A 17460-nucleotide genomic window follows, 5' to 3' on the forward strand; every position below is an offset into this window, starting at 1 on the left:
GGCGAGCTTGGTCCAAAACGGCGTCGTTTTGCACGGCGACGTGGCGGAGAAAATGCAAAAAACGCCGTTTCGTGTCTACGTGTAAATAATAATATAAAAATTAATTAAAATAAATTTAAAATATTCAAAAAAATAAGAAAAATTAAAATTTTTTAAAAATTAAGAAAAATTAAAAAAAAAAATAAAAAATTTAAAAAAAGGGGGAGGTCGAACGGGGCGGCTCCTCGCCGCCGCCGCCTCCCCACCGTAGCCGGGAAGGGCCGGCGACCGAGGGGGAGGGTCGGCTGGGGTCGCCGGCCCCGGCCCCGACGGCGAGGGCTGCGAGCCCTCGCCGGATCGCGGCGAGGGCCGTGACCCTCGCCCTAGATCCGGGCGAGGGCTCGCGGGCCCTCGCCGCCGGCCGGCTGGCCTCGCCGGCCCCCGGCCGGGCCCGGCGACCCCGGCTGACCCTCCCCACTCCGTCGCCGGCCCTTCCTGGCGGCGGCGGGGAGGGCCCGCGAGCCCTCTAGGGCGAGGGTCGCGGCCCTCGCCCAGATCCGGCGAGGGCTCGCGGGCCCTCGCCGTCGGTCGGCGACCCGGCCGACCCTCCCCCTCCATCGCCGGCCCTTCCCGGCGACGGCGGGAGGCGGCGGCGGCGGCGGGAGCCGCCCCGTTCGACCTCCCCGCCTTTTTTTTTTTTTTTTTTTTAAATTTTTCTTAATTTTTTAAAATTTTTCTTTTTTTTAAAATTTTTGAATATTTTAAATCTAATTTAATTAATTTATATATTATTATTTACACGTAGACACGAAACGGCGTCGTTTTGCGTTTTCTTCGCCCACGTCGTGTGCAAACGACGCCGTTTTGGACCAAACTCGCTGGAAAATTGCCACGTCAGCCATTTGGCCGGATTTTCGCCGGAGTGATACTTAAGTGTCCCATTTTACTCCGATATTGGCACTTAAGTGTACCATTTTAAAGTTATGGCCCTTAAGTGTCCTTCCATGCCAAGTTATGGCACTCTAGGTGTCCCAACCTCCATGTTTGCGATTTCGCGATGATTGTCCGCTTTTTTTTAAGTAGACAGATAAGAAGTCCTGTCCATTAATCATCCGATCCACATCCACCTAGCAAGATGGCATGTTAAAATTGTTTCGTTCGACTTATGAGCTTAGCAAGATGGCATGTTAAAATTGTTTCGTTCGACTTATGAGCTTATATAAAGGTCGGGAACATCAATGGCAGTCGGAACCAATTGCACACAAAAGAAATGGTACAGTCTGTACCTGACCTGGTTAGACTTGGTTGTGGGAAGGGACAACCAGCCATCAATAAGTGTTCTTCATTTCTTGGAGAAAAGGAACAAGTCCTTGATAAGAAGCGGGCGTTGGCTTCTTTTTCCTGTCCGACTTTCAGATTCATTCCATTTAAGTGTCTTACGCAATTTAATTGAATTGTATTGGTTGTCTGCAATAAGAAACTGAATTAAGTTTCCATCAAACGAGCTTCCTCTGTGAGTTGAGAATAAGGTGAAGAGTAAAGAGAGAGATTATTAGACTACTCCCTCATATGCATTGTCTTGTCGCACGTGAGCTTCCCCTGTTAATCCAGAGTATGCTAACTGGAAAGTTGAGAAGAAAGAAGAGCACAACCAGCGAAATAAAAGGAAATAGAAAGTACAAGCAGATCCTCGAAGAAGAGAAATAAAAGGAAAGAGAAATTACAAGCAAAACCTCAAGAAGAGCACAACCTGGGAAATAAAAGGAAATAGAAAGTAGAAGCAAATCCTCTCTGACAAAGCAATCTCATTTTGGGGGAAACTTCACGCAAACAGGACAAGGCGAGTGCTCTCTATTCTCCAACTCATAGGCGCGATCGGGGGTCTGGACATTGCTTTTTGTATTTGTGAAGCCGAAAAAGGCCATCGTGGTTGGCTAGCTTATCGCATCCGTCAACTACTAGATGACAATCTTCAATAGCTTCCCAAGATAGAAAAGGCAAACTCAGCAACAATTTGCAGAATCTAATTTCTATTGTCCTCAACTTCTTCATCTTCAAGAGATTAGGCAACCTTACTAGGGAATTGCACCGGTCAATCCTTATTCCTTCCAGTGATTTCAGTTCGATAAGATCTTGGATCTCAACTAGCTTCGGGCAGTTCAACAAGCACAACACTTTGAGCTTCTTCAAGCATGACAGATGGGATAACCGCACAAGAAATGCGCAGTTCGACATGGTCAGTTCTCTCAGATTCTCCAGTTGTCCAAACCGACTGAGTGGAATTTCTATCAGCCATGATTTACATAGCTCTAAACTCGACATACTTCTAAAGTCAGAACGGCATGATAATTTTGGCAATGAGTTGAAGTTTATAAGCTTCAACATGGACAGTGTGGGAGGAAGCGGCTGAGTGAGTAATTGCAGGTCAAAACAAGACAGCACAAGTCGCTCCAGGCCAGGAACGGAAGCTAACTCAGTCGGTAGTGCAATGATGCTTTTGTGAATCAGTTTCAGCCTCTCCAGTCTATACAACCTCCCAACCCACTTCAGGTTTGGAGTTTGGATAGAGTTGGCATCCCATGGGTTAGAAGGACATTCGTCAGAGTAGTCAGATACAATTAGATTGACTAAATTGGTCAGCTTTGAGAGGTTTGGGACTGTCTCTAGCAAGCGAGACTCGACATGTAGGTTAATCAAACTGGCAGGAGGCTCTGGGATTCGTTTAAGCTTGTGGCAACCTTCCAAATGAAGTTCCTGGAGATGAGAAAGCTGGTTGATTGTTGTGGGCACAGATCGAATGCGAGTGTGAGATAAGTTCAGGATTTTCAGAGAGGATAGACTCCCCATTCCATTAGGAATATCTCCCTCCAAATTCAAGCATTTTTCTGCATGAAATTCTTCAAGCTTCTCCACCATGCCTATAGTCCCTGGGATCTTCCTCACCTCACTATGATCTATCCTTATCACTTTCAACTTCCTCAGGAACCCAATCGACTCAGGTAATTCTGTTACTTTGGTATGAGACAGATCCAACTCAAGTAGTGATTCTAGTCCCCCAATTGAGTTTGGAAGCTCTCTTAGCTCATAACATCTGGACAAACACAAGCTTTCAAGGTCCTTTAGCTCTCCAATTCTGTGTGGAAGTTCGCTAATTCCAACACTTTCCATCTCTAGCCTTGTCAAAGACTGTAGATTACCGATCGAGTTGGGAAGATATGAAACAACAGGACCAAGTATTGTCCCTCTCACGATCAGCTCTTTCAAAGCCTTCAGACAACCGACTTCTTCGGGCAGCTCTCTCAGAGATTTGCATGCATCGATTTCCAAGTAATTTAGGTGCACTAGCTTGCCAATTGATTCATCAACTTCAACCAAGCTTTGGCAATTTCGTACAATCAATCTTTCTAACCTCAAGAGGGCAGAGAGGAAGGGCAATCTAGTTAAGCGGCTGCATTCTCCAAGTTCCAAAACTTTCGACTTTGATGATTTCTGTTGGTCACCAGAATATCAGAAGGGGAATGAGCAATTGCAGGCCTGTTTGATACAGCAATAAAAATAGAGATAAATGTATGCGTAACTGTTCATACCGTGATTTGGTGCCATCCTGGCCAATCATCTCTAAGTTCACTATGTGAAAGCTTGAGAACGATTAGATTGCTTGGAGAGAAATTGGTCGCATCAAAGTCTGCAGGACAATGATCCCAAGATAAACATCTCAATTTTCTCAGAAGGTTCTTATAATCTCCAGTGAACTTTACCCCATCAACATGAAGCAGCCTTAGCTTTGGCAGAGCAGCAAATTCTTGACTTGAAAGCGTCTGTACCTTAGGGAATAGTAACCTAAGTGATTCAACAATGCTCTTTTGCCGGTAATCATTCTACAAAAAGATAGCAACCATCAGTGAACTTTGACATCAAACAGAAACTTGTGCACACAGAGGGTAGTGAATTCTTTACTAAGACCAGAATTTTGTCAACTTTTTACTAAGGAAATTGCAATTTTACTTGTATCAATAAATTTACTGTACCAGTTCACGAAGTAAATGAAGGCATTCCTCAGATTCCCACAACCAGCTTCGACCTCCTGCATCCTGATAATTCTCCCCTCGAACAATTTCCCATCCAACATCTTTGACTAGGTCATGCATCCGAAGAATGTTGTGAGGCTCTATCTTCAACAGAGACATCTTGGTGAGAGCAGCAAGTCCACTTTCAGGGAAAAGACCACAATCTTTCCACACATATGTTGCGGATTTGCTATCTACGCCTTTGAAAAAGCATGCCAAGTCTAAGAAAATTTGCTTCTGCCCAGAGTCTAATGCATCATAACTTATTTTTAATTTATCTAGGACTATCCTCTCAGATATTTCTTTTAAACGCTCCAGTGTTTCTTTCCATATCTCGCGCCTTTTCCTGTAGAGAAAAGAACCTATAATTTCGAGAGCCAAAGGAAGTCCTCCAGTAGAGGCCACTATTTCACTGGAAAAAGTTTTCAGATCATCTTGAGGTAGAGTTTCTCCAAAGGCCCATTTACTGAAAAGTTCAAGAGTATGGTTATTATTCATCACTGTCATCTCATAATCATAATATCCTTTAAGACGAGATGGGACATTATCCTGTTGTCCCATTTCTACCGTTCGCAGAAGATCCTTATTCCTAGTTGTGACAATAATCCTGCTTCCTGGGCTGAGACAGGCAGGGTTCCCTATCAATTCCACGTGGTGCTTTATCTCATCAACATCGTCAAGAACAATGAGGACTCTCTTGTTGCGAAATCTTTCTTGTATCATGTTGACTCCATCATCAACATTATGGACAACTAAGGACCTCTTCAAAATATCAGATAACAGCTGGTTTTGCAAACTTACAATGCCATCACATTGTGATCTTTCTTGGACAACTGAAAGGAAGCTGCAACCATCAAACAAGGGAGCTATCTCGTTGAAAACCGCCTTGGCAAGAGTTGTCTTGCCGATGCCTCCCATCCCATGCACAATAAAAAACCGTCTGTCCATGGAGCCGCAGTCCAACAACTGCATCACATCTTTGACTCGATCATCAATTCCAACTAAATGATCCGGAAGAACCTTCTGTCCCTTCTTCAGCTTAATAGAAAGCTCTCGAACAAGAAGTTTTCCTAGCCTGCCATGCATAATAAATCATCATCTCAGAAGAAAAGAGGAGAAACTATGTCAGCAACATATATATATGCGAGTCCAGAACATACTTTCAATCCTTCTTTGACTGGAAAAACTCCAAAACAGCATCTCTCTCTCTCTCTCTCTCTCTCATAGATATTCATGACGTTGATCCAACAAAGAAGTTCTTGTAGCCTCTACTTTAAGATAATCCATTCAACTGAAGGTGTCGCAATTCATTAGTCATTTCCCAAGTGAATTTGTCTTGTTGATGATTAGCAAAGTGGATCATGTTGGCTCGATAGATTCCTCTGTTTTTCTCATCCCAAAAATAGCACAAAAGAGCAACGTAGGCTGAGACTAGCTCAAAGTTCGTTTCTGACGTAGCACATTCGTCCAAAACACAGAAGAAGCTCTGAAATGAAATAACCAAATCTTCCGATACCATTACCATCGACCATGCTATGGAACCTTAAATTGCCAATTAAAATTACCCCTCTAAGCATATTTCAGATTGCAATCTGTAAATGTGTATATATGTGGGCCTGAGGTGGCCCATTTTCTTAAAAAAAAAAAATTCAAAATGAAGTGTTTTAAATAATATCTTAAAGTAGTCAAGTAAATCTCAAATAAATCTAAACTCGTCAACCAGCCAGATATTCCGACAACTAGAATAGGGACAATTTTGTCCGAAATTTGTAATTGGCTTAAAAGAGAAGAAGATCTCCTAATTGAATTAAGATTAGGTTATTCCTTCGAATGTTTACATTTTCTTCTCCTTCTTCCCCCTCGAGCAAATCAATGCCAGCCCCCAAATTGCTCGAGGCTATTATATGAAACTAACGTTGTTATGTTAGGTATTTATTTATTTGGAAAAAATGAAGAGTTTGTTTGAAATAAAATTCATTCTAAATTATTTAAAAAAATAGGTATACTTTAAATTATTTATTTGAATTTTTTTTTTTTTTTAAAAGTGCAATGGCTATTAAAGTTTCTTCTTTTACTTACCCGAATTTCGGTACGTCCCATCCTTTAAGATCTGTGACGGCCTTTAGAGCCTCCCTCCATTCTCGCACCGTCTCCTTGCCGTAGAACCCTTCGTGCCAAAGCAGGTCCTCGCCGTACCAACCCCTCTTGAGCCTGACGTTCGAAGGACTAACGCCGTAGAATACAGGCACGATTTCGTGTCCCGCGGATTCTCTCCGGGCGCTTCACCATGCGCGCGAGCTCGGAGGCACCACGCGCTGGATGCGTAGCCTTCTGAGAAGATCGGCAAGTAGATCCTCGAGTCATCGATCGTGTGCTCGAGCTCCGGCCCGATATTCCCGCCTACGGGAAGCTCTTCATTGTCTCTGAAGACGCTAAATCCGGCGTCGACTAAGGGCCTGTTTGGCAATGTGCCAAAAGTGCATGATTCTGATTTTTGTTCCTAGAAGCGGTTTGGGACGAGAATCGCATTTGGTAAAATTTTTGTTTCCGAGAACAAATTGGGAAGAGAATTGAGAATAAAAAAAAAAAAAATATGATTCTCCGTCCGAGAATTAGAAAAGAATCAAAACAATAAAAGTCTCATTCTTCCTTTCCGATATCTTGCGATTGCTTTGTCCACCACCGCCCGCCACCGTTCGCCGCAGCTGTCCGCTGCCGGTTGCCGTTCGCCTGTCCGGCGAGCTCGCCAGAGGCTCACCAGGCTAGGGTGAGGTCCGGCGAGCTCGCCGAAGGCAAGCCTAGCCACCGGCGGGCCGGCCTCGCCGAGGCCGGGCGAGGCTCGCCCACTGTCGGCAAGGCTCGGGCGACGAGGGCGACCTCGCCGAGGACTAGCTACGCTCCGGTGAGCATTGCGACCCTCGTCGGCTGGTCGCCGGTCCGGCAACCGGCCAAATGAAGAAGAAGAAGAAGAATAGGAGAAAAGGAAAAAAAAAAAAAAAAAAAGAAGGAAAAAAGTAAAAAAAAAAAAGTATTTTAAAGTATTTTAAATTAAAAGAAATTAATTTGGAACTGAATCAATTAGCATGGTATCAAACGCAATTCTATTCCAGAATAAAAAATTTTAGACAGTTACCAAACGCGTTTTTTTACTCAGAATCAGTTCCCGGGTACTAAATAAAAAATAATCATTTCTAGTCAGAATCAGCTTCTGAGAATAGAATCGTTACCAAATGCACCCTAAGCTTTCGTAGAGGACATCCGCTATTGTGTGGCGAGTGTCGGGCCTCAGAAGCTCAATAACACGTCGTACGTGTAGCCCGACGTTGGCACGACGTGCGCAGAAATCTTGGCGATTCGCGTGTGTGCTCCCCTTCGATTAGACGACATTGCGAACGAGGAAGAAGAAGAAGAAGAGCGGACGAAACAGGGAAGGAGGAAGAACCACAAATTTCTTCTTTTTGTGTGGTTCTTTGCGTATATATATGGAAGCCCAGTGGGCCAGCGACCACTTTCGCTGCCTTACCTCGGAAGTTTTCTTTAGATGCGCAACGTAACGCGTTCTCGAACAGATGGAGGGGAAGGCAATTACCTGGAAATCTCCACGGCAAATTTTGGTAGTGCCTTAACTCCAAAGCTTCACTCCCACGTGGAACCTGATAGAGCAAAGTGAAGAGGGGTTGTGACGTGTTTCTAGGGCAGGTGGAGCCCAAAGAATTTCACAGAAGTCACCTATAAAAGGTAAAGAGTCATTGGCCCTGTTTGGTTCAGTATTGGGAATGCTCATTTAGACTCTAAAGTCCTTTGGCCAAATGCAAACGCATTTGGTTTGTATTTTTGCGCAACTTTGGCAAGATGCAAAATGCAATTGCATCTCCTAAAGAGTCTAAAGGCTTTTAACCCAATAGAGCTCTTGAGGTGCATTGGCAAGTTGCATCCTGGGAATGCAAGTAGTTTGGTTACTGTTCATCTTCTCCAACCTCTCCAAGCTGCTGATTGGAGGTCAACGACCACCGCCGGTGACTGCCACTTGAGGGTTGCCCAACCCTGGCGACCGTTTGCCGGACCTCAGGCGACGCTCGGATCTCGCGACCCTAGGTGACGGTTGCCAAGATCGGGCGACCCCAGGCGACGGCCACCTAAGGTCGCACGACCTAGGCGATGGCCGCTTGGGTCGCGCGCGGCCGTTGCCTTGTCGCTTGGGTCGCACGACCCCGGGCGACGGCTGCCCGAGGTCATGCAACCCGGGCGACGGCCCGCTTGAGGTTGCGCGACCCGGGCGGCAGATCGACCATCGGGCCACCAACGCGACCTCGGCGACGGTCGCTCGAGGTCGCGCGACCTAGGCGACCAGATCCACTGCTGGATCCGACATCCACCCAGCTGTCGGATTCGACGGTCCGGTGGCTGGACTTCAAAAAAGAAAAATAGAATTTCTTTTTTTTTTTTTAATTTAATAAAAGTCATTTATAAATATAAATTTTACCAAATGATATTTGCATTTCAAAAATCTCCTTCACCCAAAGGTATTTGCATTTTGGCAAATGCATTCCTCAAAAGCGGAACCAAACGGGCCCATTGTAGGGTGCATACAACAAGTGGGGTGCGTTCATTTGTAGTGGGTGTACTGTTAATTATATGAATCCGAGTAAGATTTACTTGATCAATGGTCAGGATCAAACTTATTTCATGCGGTTCAAAAATGATGTCAAGTTTATTCGAAGTAATGCGGCAACATACCACCCCTAGGCGGAAGTAAAAACATTCAAAGGAATAAAAAGTTTCACTTACGGTGAATGAAAGAAAAAGGAAAAAAATAAAAAATAAATAAATTCAAAAATATTAAAATATTTTTAAAAATTGTTCACATCAACTAGCTGGCGTCCAGTCAGCAAAATCCGCCAAAATTGGTCGGAAAAGACTAAATTGACACAACGTAAAAAGATTTAGGACTTAATTGGCACAAAAAAAGTTTATGACTAAATTGGCATAAATGCAAAATGACTTTTTAACACTTTTCCTTGGTTTTACTCATGTAAAGTTTACATTAAAAGCAGCGATTGAAAGTATTACCGTAGACATCGGAACTTGGTGCAGTGCCTTGTAGACCTTAGGCAAGAAGGTGAAGCTCGAGGGCAGATGGCTTTGAAGAGGGAGAAGTCTGAATTGCAGTTAATCTAGAATGAAAGTAATATATATATATATATCACTCTGATCTAGTATATTTCTTTTAGTAATAACAAGTCTCGACAAGGAAAGGGAATAATGCAGCTATGAAAGTTGCTCATTGATTCCTGGATTTATCTTGGGAAACCCAATTCAATTGAAATTGCTGTTGAATGTTTGGTTTTTCATGGGAACTTAAATAGGATTTCATCAATCCAACGACTCAACAAGTCTGGAATTGACTTTCAATTTTTGTTCTCAGGGAAGGATTCAATGTAACAAAGCCTTAGATTTTCCTAAACTTTACCTTTACCCCGTATGCGGCACTACTTCCACCTCTTATATGACTAAATTCATCTAATTTTCACTAAAAAATACAAAATTAACCTCTATCATTTAATTACAATATAATTGGTAGTCCCAAATTTAATTAACTTTCCTTTTTTAAGTTTTTCTATATCTATGTAGGATCTACCTATCATAAATTTTCGTTTATTGTAGATTTTCCATGGATGTTAAAGACGCTTTTTTTTTTTGTATTGTTAGATATTACTTCGATAAAAAAAAATTGTCGAAAAGAGAAATTTCAAGAAATCTATTTCTTTTCTACGTTGTTGACTAAATTTATGGATAAACTATTGAGTAAACGAAATTTTATTAAATCAAAACATTGGATAAAGTAAGAAACTTTTTTTTTTTGAAAATGCTAGTGAAATTTCATTATTCTGGATTGACAGAAATTAATATCATCGAGACACTATTGCAAAAAAATATTAAGATATCTCATTGTGCATAATGTTTTTAATGTATTCTTAGATATTTTTCTAACTTCTTACATGCTTTGTATAAAAATATCTTGCCGATATAAAAAGGAAAAATATGAATTCTTTGATATAGTAAATAAAGAGAGTTGATATATATTTTTGTCTAATTATTAATAAAATATTCACAAAGAAAGTAAGCTTTTGATATAAGAGGAATAAAGGAAATAGATAAGTTGTTATAAGATCAATAATGAAGAAGAGATTTTCAATATTATACTATATCAAAGAATATTTTTTTCCTTACTATTAGCAAGATAATTTTATACAAGCATGTAAAAATTTATGAGAATATCTACGCTAAAAAATAAACATGTAAAATTCTTAATTATGATAACTATTCTGAATAGAAAAAGAAAAAAATAGATAAAAAGAAGGAGTCGGCCATTATATAAAACTGCAATTGAAAGATTGAGGGCAATTATGTCTTTTTAATATAAATGGGAGTGGATTTAGTTATTCAGGGATGGAAATTGCGCCACGGATACATATTGACTAGCAAAAGTTATTTTCCTTCTCTCTCTCTCTTTTAATTCTTGGCCAAGTTACTTTTGCTTTCCTTTTGATTTTTTTATACGTTTTGGAGCTACTCTTGACAAGGAAAATGCCATAAAAAATCTTAAGCTATGTTTAATGTAACATCATTTCACAAACTTCTTTTTGGTAAGATCGTCGCAACTCAAACTTGTACCAATATAACAAAAACTTGTATCCATATCCAGATCGGCAATTTTATTACATGAAATCATGCTTGCACGATGAGAACAAGTACACATTCCAAATCCGTCATGGGAACTAATTATAAACGGCCGATACCGATTGCTCGACTCTTATTCCTTTCACCTTCCTTCCCCATCCGTATCACTGAACAAGTACCGCTTTTTTCTGAAGATGTTTATGAATTTGCGCTCTTGATCACCTCCGGATCCACTTTTCCTTTGACCTCCACCAACTGCTCGTCTATCTTCATACCCACAAGCTCCACTCCTGCTCATTCAAAGAAAGCTTCTTCATCATTGCAATCCACGAGCATCAAGATAACACACCCAGAATGAAAGGGAAATATCAAGTAATTTATCGGTTAGCAGGCCGAGCCCATTTGAATGGCGCGTGGCACCAGTTCGGTTCAAATACGGTTTACATATAGCAAAGTAAAGTTACCTTCCATCTTGTCTATTATCTTCGTGAGCTTTTGCCGACATCCGTCGCAGCAACTGATACTCACACGGACAACGAGCTGCTTACATCGACATCTACAGTAAGATGGTTTTATTCATATAAAGTTCGCATTAGAAGTGGCGTGGCAAATGAAGGTATTATCACCGAAGACATTTGAATTGGGTGCAGAGCCTTGTGAAAATCTTGGGTAAGGAATCGAAGCTCAAAGAGATTGGCTTTGAAGAGGGACAAGTCTAAACAGTCGCTCTCTCGAGAAAAGTGCCAAAAAAGTCCTAAATATTTTGACTCTGTGCCAATTCAGTCCTAAATATTTTACGTTGTCCAATTTAGTCATTTCTGGCCAATTTTGGCTGGATTTTGCTAACTGGACGCCGGTTGGCGACGTGACTGATCGGCGGCTGATGTGAACAACTTTTAATAATATTTTAATTTTTTTAATTTAAAAAAAAAAATTCCTTTATTTATTTCTTATTTCTTATTTCTTTTTCTTTTTTTCCTCCAGCCCGGTCATCGGGCCCCGGGCGACCGGCCAAAGGCGACGGCCGGTGAGGTCGAGGTTGACCTCGCCGGCCACCTCGCCAATGGCGCGAGGACGGCCTCGCCAAATCGGCGAGGGTGAACCTTGCCCGCCCGGCGCGAGGCCGCCCTCGCAGCCACTAGCGAGGTGGCCGGCGAGGTCGACCTTGACCTCACCGGCCGTCGCCTCGGCCGGTCGCCGAGCTCTTGCGACCGGAGGAAAAAAAAGAAAAAGAAAAATTAAAAAAGAAAAAGAAAAAGAAAATAAAAAAAATAAAATATTATTAAAAGTTGTTCATGTCGCACCAATTAGGCCACGTCAGCCGGCCGGCGTTAGTCATCAAAATCCGGCCAAAATTGGCCGGAAAGGACTGAATTGGCACAGCGTAAAAAGGTTTAGGACTAAATCGATGCCGAAAAAATGTTTAGGACTAAATCGGTACAAAGCCAAAGGTTTAGGACTTTTTGGCACTTTTCCCTCACTCTCTCTGTATATAAATGGAAAAAATACATTTAGTAAATGGAAATGAGTCTTGAGAAGGAAAGGAAATCCTGCGGATTTATTCAGTGCATTTCATTTTCAATAGGAATTAGGATGGAATGTTTAGTCTTACATAGTAACTTCAAGTGAAGAATCTGGAAATGACTTCCCATTTTTGTTCTCAAGGACCTGCATGCATTGCCTAATTTGCCTAGACTTGGCTCTACTCCGCTCCGCTCCGCACGGACAGAATTCGGGCGCGCGTACATTCGAGTTTCGACATTACCTTATTTTAAGACATGGTCTCAAAATTAGGGAATAAGCTTTGTAATAAATCAACGAAAATCGTTTTCGATTAAATGGAACTTTCCTCCAATCATGGCAAGTTATTTTCCTCTTCTTCTTTTTTTTTCCTTTTCCATTTCGTTGCCCAAGTTGCATATTCTTTCCTTTTTTGTGCTTGCGCTAATATTACTCTTGATAGGAAAATATCATAAAAAAACCCTAAATTATGCTGGTTGTAACATAAAAATACATTTTTAGTGGCTAGAATTCTAAACTTGTATCAATGTAATAACATAATTTGTCCACCATAAAAAAATCCTGAACTTTTAATTTTCTTTTTTTCGTTCCACCAACACCCCAAAACTTAAATCCACTAGTTTGTAGCATTGGAACTACTACATATTTGGAGGTTTTGATGACAAAAAAGAATTTAGGATATTGCTATTACAATGGTATGATTTAAGATTTTCAGCAACATAATAAAAAGAAAAAATTCCAAATAAATGTATGAAATACTTTCATTTTCTCAAATAAGAGTTTGAAATGAACATTACGTCAAATAATGGTATGAAGTAACAATGTCAATCTCAAATAGGTGTCTAAAGTGGCCATGGTAATTTCAAATCAGGGCTTGACCTTGACAGTTGCTAGCTAGCTAAATATTCCGGCCGGTCAATGGTGTTTTCGTGCAAATACAATTTTAAATTTTAAATTATTTTCTTTTTTTTTTTTCTCTTTTCTCTTTCCTTTCGACAAGGGATTGCAAGCCCTCACCAATGGCCACGAGGCCGTCCCTCACCAACCATTGGCAAGGTGACTCCCGCCTATGGCCACAAGGGTGGCCTCGCCCAAGGCGAGGCTTGTTGTGAAGTCTATCTATTTTAGTTAGTTATTTAGTTAAACTTAAACCAATGATACCAGGTGAGGCTATCCCTCGCTTGTGGCCGACAAGGGCAGCCCTCACCAAATCTAGGGAGGGCGCTAGCCACCGGCGAAGAAAAATAAAAATAAAATAGAAAATGGGAAAAAATAAAAAGGAATTTTTTTAAAAGATAAATGACAAAAATGTCATTGACCAGCTGAAAAGTTAAACCTTTATTTGAAAATACATATTACTTTATACTTTTATTTGAAATAAAATTGACTTCATAACATTATTTAAGAAAATGATGGCACTTTGCAAGCCCTTATTTAAAACAATATTCATTTCATTTCCTTATTTGAAAAAACAAATGCACTTTAAACCCTTATTTGAAATTTTCTCTAATAAAAAATTTAGGCTATCGATATTATAGTGAGCAATGGGTTTGGATTTTTAGTGGTATCAGTCCTCGATAAAATGGCACAAACAAATGAGCTGTCATGTAATTTAAGAAGGATCTCCTAATAAATTCTTAATAAAAGTAGTAGCATTACTTACAACATCAAATCCATTTGGCAATCTCCATTCGACTTACACTAATTAAACTACATTCCAGTCGACATAGGAGGTTAAATTGTCAGTGGCTAGTGAATATTTTAATTTACAGTTTGTGCAATAAGTGAAATCCTTGTGGGAATTGTTGTAAAATATCGCGTGGTGAATATATAATAGATAAGAGATTAAAGAAGAGAAAGCAAGTGAACACTAGAGATAGTAGCAAGATGAGAGAGCTTTATTTCTAGTATCTCACTGTCGTGTTTCTGTGTGATTGTGTATTGTACATCAAAACTAAACTCCTATTTATAGGAGAACAAGAATGTACTTATCATTAAATCAATGTATCGAATGATACATGTACAGGATAAGGGAGACGAACGTTCATTGTATAGGGAGATGTACTTAGAACATTTGATACAAATGTACCATAATAAGTACATTGGATAAGATGAATATAATGAATATTCATTCATGTATTATATCCATTCATGTATTTCATAACACTCCCCCTTGAATATTCATCATATTCATTACGAATGTGCATTAAATGATACCGCCTCATTAAAAACCTTAAGCCGGAAAAACCCAATGGGATAAAAACCGAACAAAAGGGAAAAAGAGTGCAGAGCACAAATGTTATGATCTCTCCCTTTTATGGATGCATTAATTGCCTCGTTAAAAACTTTAAGCCGGAAAAACCCTATGGGAAAAAAAACCGGACATAAAGAAAAAAGAGTGCAATGCATATATAGCTACTCCTGGGGCTAATCATTATTGCATCTTGTGAACTAGCCACATATCAATGCTGCAATGTATAATTCATAATATCTCCCCCTCAATTGAGCCATATAGCCACTTTTGGGGCTAATCAATCTTACATCTTATGAACTCGCCTCATATCAATGCCATATACTAATTTCTCAAAACTTGATGTTGGCAATGATTTGGTAAAAAGATCTGCAAGATTATTTATGGATCGAATTTGTTTAACATCAATTTGTCGACTTTCTTGGAGTTCATGAGTATAGAAAAATTTCGGCGAGATATGCTTGGTCCTATCACCTTTGATATATCCTCCCCTGACTTGTGCAACACAAGCAGCATTATCTTCATAAATTATAGTGGGAGAATTAGTAACCGGTATTAAGCAACAAGAATTATGAATATGTGTTATAACGGATCTTAACCAAACACACTCCCTTCCAACTTCATATAAAGCAATAATCTCAGAGTGGTTAGAAGATGTAGCTACTAGCGATTGCTTCGTAGAACGCCAAGAAATAGCGGTGCCGTTATAACAAAATAAATACTCGGTTTGAGAGCGAGTCTTATGTGGATCGGATCTATATCCAGCATCAGCATATCCAACTAACCAAAGTTAGTGGAATCATTGGAATAATATAATCCCAAATCTATGGTTCATCGGAGATAACGGAAAATATGTTTAACTCCATTCCAATGTCTCCGAGTTGACTCAGAACTAAAACGTGCCAATAAATTTACCGCAAAAGCGATATCTGGTCTCGTACATTGTGCCAAGTACATCAAAGCCCCAATTGCATTGAGATATGGTACTTCAGGACCAAGTATCTCTTCATCAGATTCTTTAGGACGAAATGGGTCCTTTTGGGGATCTAGAGACCTTACAACCATAGGGGTGCTCAATGGGTGAGCTTTGTCCATGTTGAAACGTTTAAGCAATCTTTCAACATATCTTTGATTGATGGACGATTATTCCATTTGCTTTATGCTCAAGCTCTAGACCAAGACAAAGTTTGGTTTTACCCAAATCTTTAACTTCAAACTCCCTTTTCAAATATTCAGCAGTTTCAGCTAACTCTTCTGGAGTTCCAATTAAATTTATATCGTCAACATAAACTGCTATAATAACAAATCCGGTTTCTGATTTCTTAATAAACACGCATGGGCAAATAGGATCATTTTTGTACCTTTCCTTAATTAAGTACTCACTTAGGCGTTGATACCACATGCGACCGGATTGCTTTAACCCGTACAAGGATCTTTGCAATTTTATTGAGAATAAATTGCGGGGGTGCATGCTTCGGGCATTTTGAATCCCTCGGGAATTTTCATATAAATATCAGAGTCTAATGAGCCATATAGATATGCCGTCACAACGTCCATAAGACGCATTTCCAATCTTTCAAAGATTGCTAGGCTAATGAGAAAACAAAATGTAATCATATCCATCACAGGTGAATATGTCTCATTATAATTAATCCCAGGTCTCTAGGAGAATCCTTGGGCAACGAGTCGGGCTTTATACCTAACAACCTCGTTTTTCTCATTTCGTTTTCGGATAAATACCCATTTATATCCAACGGGCTTTACATTATCGGGGATACGAGTTACAGGTCCAAAAACCTCTCGTTTAGTTAGGGAAGCTAATTCAGCTTTAATTGCTTCCTCCCACTTATGCCAATCTTGCATTTGACGACATTCAATAATAGATTGTGGTTCACAATCATCATCCATAATTTGATGAGCAATTGAGAATGCAAAAGCATCATCAATGATGATTTCATTTCGATCCCAAATTTCATTACAATATGTAATGGAATTCTCAGTATTCCCGGCGCTAATGCTCATTTCATGGGTTTGCGCCTCTTCAGGGGCAATAAGCTCTTTGGGAGCAAGCATAACGCCAGGCTCTTCTGGAGCGGATTCTTGATTCTTTCCCCTTCGTTTTCGAGGAGCAGTATCTTTTGATCCTATCGGTCTGCCACACTTCAAGTGCGGGGGATTTTGATCCATTTTAACTTGTTCTTCGGGAACAGCTATCCTAGCTGGAGCATTTGCAGCTGGAATATAAGACTTCGTTACCTTAGTAGCATCATTAAATGCGTCAGGAAGTCTATTGGCCATAGCCTGTAAATGGATTATTCGCTGCACCTCGTTTTCACATTCAGGAGTCATTGGGTCTAATTGAGATAAATTTTTCTCATTCCAGGAAAAAACCTTAACTGGTTTTGTTTTGCGATCATGGAAGTTATAGGTATCCCAATTGATGGAAACCTAGTCTCATCGAAATGACAATCTGCAAACTGGCAGTAAAAAAGATCACCAGTAGTTGGTTCCAAGAACCTAATGATAGATGGTGAATTAAACCCAACATAAATGCCCAAACGGCGTTGGGGACCCATTTTCGTCCTTTTTGGCGGTGCTACGGGCACTGTCTTTGCACAACCAAAGGTGCGTAGATGTGAAATATCTGGTTCATAACCAAGAACCATTTGAAGGGGAGATTGTAAAATACTAGCAGTGGGGCGTAATCTTATTAGAGCTGCCGCATGCAAAACTGCATGACCCCATGCTGTATCGTTGAGATTCGTTCTCAATAATAGAGTGCGGGCAATGATTTGGATACGTTTAATCAAGGATTCTGCCAATCCATTTTGAGTATGAACATATGCAAGCGGGTGCTCAACCTCGATTCAGTGAAGTACAATATGTATCAAAACTCTTTGATGTAAATTCACCAGCATTATCCATCCTTATGCTCTTAATTGGATAATCAGGGAATTGTGC

General features: G+C 40.5%; 1 protein-coding gene across 1 annotated transcript; it reads right to left on the reverse strand.

Annotated features, from left to right (window-relative positions):
* Positions 1–1842: 1842 nt before the first annotated feature.
* Positions 1843–16848, reverse strand: LOC104427954 (disease resistance protein RUN1-like). The gene is made up of 8 exons (XM_039305377.1): positions 16479–16848; positions 11192–11267; positions 10874–11017; positions 6356–6502; positions 6126–6257; positions 4008–5121; positions 3567–3857; positions 1843–3468 (listed from the first exon to the last, which is right to left on the reverse strand). Exons 1-8 carry the CDS (start codon positions 16846–16848, stop codon positions 1843–1845), a joined length of 3900 nt encoding a protein of 1299 aa, XP_039161311.1.
* Between the last annotated feature and the right edge of the window lie 612 nt (positions 16849–17460).

This window comes from Eucalyptus grandis, chromosome 11 (assembly GCF_016545825.1).
Source record: "Eucalyptus grandis isolate ANBG69807.140 chromosome 11, ASM1654582v1, whole genome shotgun sequence".
Classification (NCBI taxonomy): Eukaryota; Viridiplantae; Streptophyta; class Magnoliopsida; order Myrtales; family Myrtaceae; genus Eucalyptus; species Eucalyptus grandis.

Bases quoted from the DNA above. Each gene is read 5' to 3' on its own strand.
- LOC104427954 (XM_039305377.1), bottom strand. From the start codon at position 16,848: ATGACTCCTGAATGTGAAAACGAGGTGCAGCGAATAATCCATTTACAG. The intron at 6,503-10,873 runs GTGAAAGGAATA...ATTGCCAAACAG, and splicing joins GATACGGATGGGGAAGGAAG to GCCCTTAGTCGACGCCGGAT. The intron at 3,858-4,007 runs GTACAGTAAATT...ATCTTTTTGTAG, and splicing joins TTCATTTACTTCGTGAACTG to AATGATTACCGGCAAAAGAG.